This window comes from Anguilla rostrata, chromosome 14 (genome assembly GCF_018555375.3).
Source record: "Anguilla rostrata isolate EN2019 chromosome 14, ASM1855537v3, whole genome shotgun sequence".
Taxonomy (NCBI): Eukaryota; Metazoa; Chordata; class Actinopteri; order Anguilliformes; family Anguillidae; genus Anguilla; species Anguilla rostrata.
In genome coordinates, this window is record NC_057946.1 from 27,575,828 (window position 1) to 27,582,472 (window position 6,645).

Sequence of the window (6,645 nt, forward strand, 5' to 3'; positions counted from 1 at the left end):
ACACTTGATCATGTCTATAAAATATCTATATTATTTAATGGACGTTTGCCCTTGGTTTCTATTGCTCTTACACCTCGCCGCATTGGCAGATTTTCAAAGTATAAATTTCTCATCTGGCTTATGGGCCAGAACATATACGGTGTACGATATAAGACTGGATTTTCAGATATGTTTTGGTTTTTTCAGGAGCCAAACTACTTTCACACAACATACTTAAAATACATTTAAAATTCCATAAGGCTCCAATATAGGTACAGACGGGCAATATAAGAAGAATGTGCATTCCGTAGTCCACATGAGCTGTACGATCATACAGGATTTTAGCCTACAGACATCTAGTGACCACATATAGGTGAAGAAAGATTAAAATGCACTTGATTATTGCTTAAAAATGTACCTGATATTAACAAATTATAAAAATCTTACTTTTCACAGGCATATAACCAAACTTGAAAAACTAGCATATCTGAACCATGTATAGGCCCCAAAACCTGACCATGCCAGTGTTGACTGTGGTTTGCTAGCCTACAAGGCAATGTACGATTGACGCATACATTGGCCAGGGATGGGAAGGTTTCAGTCCACCAGCAACCCTTGCTGGTCAATCAGGGTTCTGCAAGTTTGCCTGTTTGGCTGCATATGAAGTGTTCCTCTGACTCATGTCCATGTGAGCAGGACTAAACTGTCTGATGATATGTAGTGTTTGCTACATAGGCACACGGAATACTGTGTATATATATATATATATATATATATATATACATACATACACACACACACACTGTGCATCTGAGTATTCCGCATTAGGGAGAACATGCTTTTTTTTGTTACAATTTGAACCAGAATCATTTAGAGTTTGAATGCCTTTTAGTATGCATTACATACTGGCTCAACTGAAACTCTTAACTGAAAACCTGCAAACACAAGGTCATATCAAAACAGATTTTATTTCGAGAAATATCATCTGCACTGTACATCAGCAGCTGTCAGTATGTACACACAACTTTTCTTTCGGCCTCATTGCTCAATAAACAAACAACCTTCAAGATATACCCAATTTAACAACAATACACCCCCACTCGAAAAAAACGAAAAAAGCCCAGCAATGCATTGACAAAACATTGAAAGGGATGATTGAAAGGGCGCTTGGGTTTAAGCTTCAGAGGGGGCTTTTTGGCTCATGTTATTACCACTGCATAGTCACATTTGGTTGTTTTTTTTTTTCTTTTTCTGTCAGCCCAAAATCCCAGTTTGTAGAAACTTCCACCAACTCCACTAGACTTGACAATTCTACATACAACATTTTTATACTAAAAAACACGTACTGTTGCAATTCTGTCGTTCAACAAACATCAGCATTAAGGCATTAGTGGCGTTGAATATGAAATGCAAATAATTACATCAGCGATCCGTTTCCCCAACTTTTGTCTCAATGTCCCCTTGCTTTGAATGGAATTGCACTTTCTTTTACTTTGTGATCACATTTTGTCATCAACTATTTATTTCACACATTGCGTTTTTATACTGATGTTGAAAACTTGATTATGGGTCATAACTTTATAGAAAGAATGTGAACATGAGGAAATGTAATTTTTATGTGAAGAACATGACAAAACTCTCTGGGCAGATACTACACACGGGACATCTCAGGGTTTACATTTAGTCAAAATGGAGCCATTACTGAATCTTGGTTTTGGAGTTAGCCTTATAAACAGAGTACGTCTAAATTGGCTTCGGTTTAAATGAGCTGCAGCTGTCCTTCTTTCAGTGACCTTCTGTTCAGATTCATATGAGTTTTAGGGGAAGCATGTGTGCTGTGCAAGTCCTCCTGACCAGCAAGGCTTGCTGGTCAATACCATGCAACGTGCAGGCGGCAAAACAATGCAGCCAGTAAACAGCTTGGCAATACACACATCTGGACTGAATTCCTGGAATTATTAATTTAAAAAAAAAAATTTTTTAAGAGCAGCTGGGGTTTATTTTTTGAGGATGTCAATGTATGGGTAGCAATACATTTTTAAAAATGTACTTTTAATATCACTGAAATTTTTACTGAAATAGACATACAAGGTGACCAGACTGCTGTTAAGAACTAACACAACTGTGAGGACCCTAATGCCAAAGTACCTTCCAAGTAACTTTGTGGTTTAATCCACTGCAATTACATTCCTCCATATCCTAGCAAAACTGTGATACCAAAAAACTTGGCATCTAATGCAGATTCCTGAGTCAAACCACTTACCTTTAACCTTAATATAACTAGGAAAATAATTTGTATATATAAACATTTTATATATATTTTCAGTTATATATACATAATTATGCACACATGTACAATGACCTCCAAATTTATCAGTATATCCTTGCCATTTTAGAAAATGCAAAAAATTTCATTTTTCATGAATAAATGAAAATATTTACAATTCTAACGCCACCAACACTGCATATAGCAACAGCATATTTGACTTGCGTAAGTTTCCGAAAATCAAAATACAAACCTTCCCCATTTAGCAGAGAAGGTAAAGCACAGAAACGTATCCAAGAGGGGACTATAATTACAGCAGACGGCAGTCTTACACTGACAAATTCCATAGTCATTGATCTTGATAGATTAGGTGGTAGCTACAAAAAAACAATTTACAAGCTGACCTTAACAGCTTCCACTGTAGTATTCAACACTGATAAGTTTGAGGTTACCAAGTCATAATTTGCCAGGGAAAAGGTGTAAGATAGTGTTATGAAGAAAACTGTTTTGGAAGCAAGCCAAAAACTAACAGCAATTCTCAATATCCTTGACTGGTTGTCAAAATCTAAGATGTAAAAGTGTAAGATTCTAAGTTGAATGCAAATTTGTATGTTTCCAACACTCGAAAACATACACACAACAAACACAAAAAAGGTTCTGAGGCTCAAACAAGAAACTTAAGGCACTTGTAAAGTTCTGCAAGAATGAGTGCCTTCTCAGAATCAATAAAGTCAAACATGGCCACAAAAGACAAAAGACTGCTTATTGGTGTGAAAACATTTGAGCAACATTTTTTTTTTTTTAAATGTCCAAAATAATACTATTAATAAAACATTTTCCTGCTCTATACAGTGTCTTTAATATTAGAATTGCAATTCCATTTCCATTTATTTTTCTGTAAAAAAAAAAATTGCTTCACCGATTGCTTCTTCCGTTATATCATCTTTTTATGAGTTGTGCTGACAAACTTAAAAGCCAAAGTAGATGTGTACGATACTGAGGCATGCACATATTTTGTGTGCACGTGTGTGCAATGTGTGTCCCGTCAGTCATCGATGAAGGTCAGGCGACCCGGTCCTTCGTTTTTCATCCATCGACGGTACCTCTTCCATCTGGGATCCACCGCCATTTTCACCTTCATCTCCTCCTCCTGCTCTTCTTTATACACCTGTCAGCATGCATAGAGCAGTGGTTAAAGCACTGAGGTCCTGTTGTGGGTTTGTAGCTTCAGAAATTTGATTCTCTTTTTTATTTTTTTTGAGTGGAGCTCCTGGAAATCTACTGTTCTGTGAGTTTTCATTTCAACCCTAATCTGGCACACCCGATTTTACCCATTAGCAGCTCAACACAATCCCTAGCTGTTGGACGAGGTGCGCTTTCCTAGGGCTGGAATGAAAACCAACATGACGGGAGATCTACAGGAACAGGTTTGGGCACCCCTGATGAAGCTCATTAAAATTTCAACTATTTTTGCACAGAAAATGATGCACTCATAAGCAACCTCTGTTGGGAACCTAATAAGCAAAATATTAAAAAATCATACTATCCAGAAACATACCTCATTATGAAAATGTATACTAGATCATACAGGTATCAATAATCAACAAAACAAGTTAAGCCTGCATACAGACCTCATAGTTCTCCCTAATCCAAAGCTGCCTCTCCAGGAAGGTCTCCTTTTGGAGATCCTCCAGGCTGTCAAACTGTGCCTGGGACATCTTCATGTTCCTGCGGATGAGGTACAGCTTCTCCTGCTCTCCGTACTCCTCTCTGCAGATTGTGAATCTGTAGATCCAGGAGGCGTACCACACCACATAGGTGCAGAAATAGTACGGGAAGAGGATAATTTTGCACAGCAGGATGTCCAAGACGTTGGGCTTCTGGTAGCCCCCCTTGATGTCAATCTTGTTTTTTATGATATCACGGATGATCTCCTCCTCCTCTTCCCGGATCTCCTCCTTGGAGCGCCGGTTCTTGCCCTTCTCTTTAGTCCTGTTCAACAGCCCCTGCTGCTTGGCCAGCTCTGTAGCCTGTATGCGGTATTTTGGCACCGTTGACAAGTAGTTGATGGCTTCGTTGTAACTGCTCCACCAGCTATAGTACTGAAAGTGCAGAAGCCAAAAAGAATTAATTCTGGTGATGTTGTTGGGTTATTCACCAATTACTTTGTTCCATCTGTAAATCTAGAAGGAATCTGGAATATTGACTGGTTACATTATCTGAAGCCAGAGTACACAGAACCAGTACAAGAATTGACAGGTGAGAGTTGATACCACACTCTTAGTACAAGCAAATGTTCCACATGAGGCTCATTTAATTTGCTTTGTCATATAATTATGTGGTCTTCCATTAGAACTACACACACAAAAACAACACTTACCACACAACAGAGCCGTGTGCATTGAATCGAAAATGTGCCTACCTGGAAAACTGATATGGCGCACACAGTCACAAGAATTACTATCCTGACATCCACTTTGGGTGCCAACCTCCTACTGTAGTAGGCATAGTAGTGGCTATAGTACTCCTCAGGGTGATCCAACATGTAATCGTAATCTTTGCGCGAGTCTTCATCCTATAAAATAGAGTCCAACTCATTTAATCAGTCAGCATTACACGACTAGGAGACAATAATACGTTTCACACAATACAGCTACGAAACAAGCATTCCTCAGTGAAAGACTTTTCTTGGGTATTTTCAGGTTCCCTCTCCTTTAGAGTTCTTAACCGTGAATCACGTGTTCAATATTGCAAGCTACTTACCAGTACCTAGGTAAGTACGGTCACATTAAATCAGTGGTTCTTGGTCCTAGGGGATGCTTAGCCATTTCTGACATAATGTGGCTTAAGAGGCTAAATAATTTATCTAGACGTGAAAAGCACCTAAATATGAAAATTAACAGCTTGCTAAAATTCTGGGATTGCAACTTTGGTTGGAACGAAAACCAGCGTGCACAGGGGGGCCTAGGACAGGACCGAGGTTCAGAACGACTGCATGAAATGATAACGTTAAACAGGACTGATCTAGCAAGCAGTCATCCATGACATGCACAACTGAAGCTCTTTCGGCTTTATATTTAGTTAATGACTCCGTCCTACAATTTGCTATGCGGGACACAATGGAAATAAGCCCCTACGTTAACATCAAGTAGTCTGTTGCCATTAGCATGTGTCTTCTGAAAGTTATATTGTTGTTGTTGTTGGATTGACATTTCGAGAACAAAACGAGGACTCATATGCTCTATAAACAGCTGTGGCCAAATGCCTCCATTCATGTTGTACGGAAATTCCATTGCCACGTTGGCATACAACCAAACACAAACTTCGCAAAATTTTGCTACATATAACAGGCTGGCGAAGTACTATACGTTAGGCAAGTTACAACGTGACACTTACGAATCGCTATCAACTATAAATCTTAAGATATTTTGGAAGTAATCTAGCAATTATCACTAAATTATTGCTAAATTATTGCCAGCTAGCTAACTGGAACAACCAGCTGGTTTGCTAGGCGTAACTGTTGTAAGACAACCAAACTAATTGCCACAAACAAAATGTAGGCTACATATATGTACATTTAACGTAAATAAATACACCAACAAGTCTACACTTACTTTAAGCGTTTCGTAAGCAGTTGCAACAAGCAAAAATTTTTGGTGTGCACTTTCTGGAGTCTCATCAGCTAGTGCTGGATCTCCGACCCGGAATCTATCGGGATGATACTTTCTGGCCAGCTGTCTGTAGGCACGAGCTATCTCAGATTTGGTAGCTTCTCTGGTAACTCCAAGAACATCGTAGCATATCTCCGTCCCGCAGTATAATCCGTTGATGAGAGCGGTTGCGGAAGGGATTAGAAGTGCCAAAAGGAGTAGAATATTTGTCCGTTTCATAAACCGAAGAAATTCAATGGGAGCAGCCATGTCAGCAGCACTCGGTCGCTGGACAAAATACGTTCGGCGAAGAGTCCGTGATGGGGGCTGATGGGATGTGTAGTCCGTAACTCGTGCGCCGCCAAAGTTACATCGATGGATAGGTAGTGTTACGGGGTTTTTCATAGGCATGTCTGTAGACGCACTATGGGGTTTTTATTCATATGACTCATGGGCCAATTACCCATAACAAAACACCCGTTTTGTTATGGGTAATTCTAGTATATCAAAACTGAGAAAAGGAATGAGCATTCATCATACTTGGTAAGTATTTGTTAGTATATTAAATTATCCCACAAAATTGCAGGGCCGCCCCTACAGAATACACCTGCCAATAGGAAAAGGTCAACACATTTTTTATGTAGCTCATATTTAAACAAAAACTACATTCCTTATTCATCGCAGCTATAGAACTCTTCACCGGTGTTAAGTAGGCTAACGTTAGCATAACGTTATTTTAAAAGCTGTGTA

General features: G+C 39.1%; 1 protein-coding gene across 1 annotated transcript; it reads right to left on the reverse strand.

Moving 5' to 3' along the window:
• Positions 1-928: 928 nt before the first annotated feature.
• On the reverse strand, positions 929-6,275 carry dnajc25 (DnaJ (Hsp40) homolog, subfamily C, member 25). The gene is made up of 4 exons (XM_064307452.1): positions 5,860-6,275; positions 4,668-4,820; positions 3,877-4,347; positions 929-3,413 (listed from the first exon to the last, which is right to left on the reverse strand). The coding sequence occupies exons 1-4, from the start codon at positions 6,163-6,165 to the stop codon at positions 3,291-3,293; spliced, it is 1,053 nt and encodes a 350-aa protein (XP_064163522.1). The 5' UTR covers positions 6,166-6,275; the 3' UTR covers positions 929-3,290.
• Between the last annotated feature and the right edge of the window lie 370 nt (positions 6,276-6,645).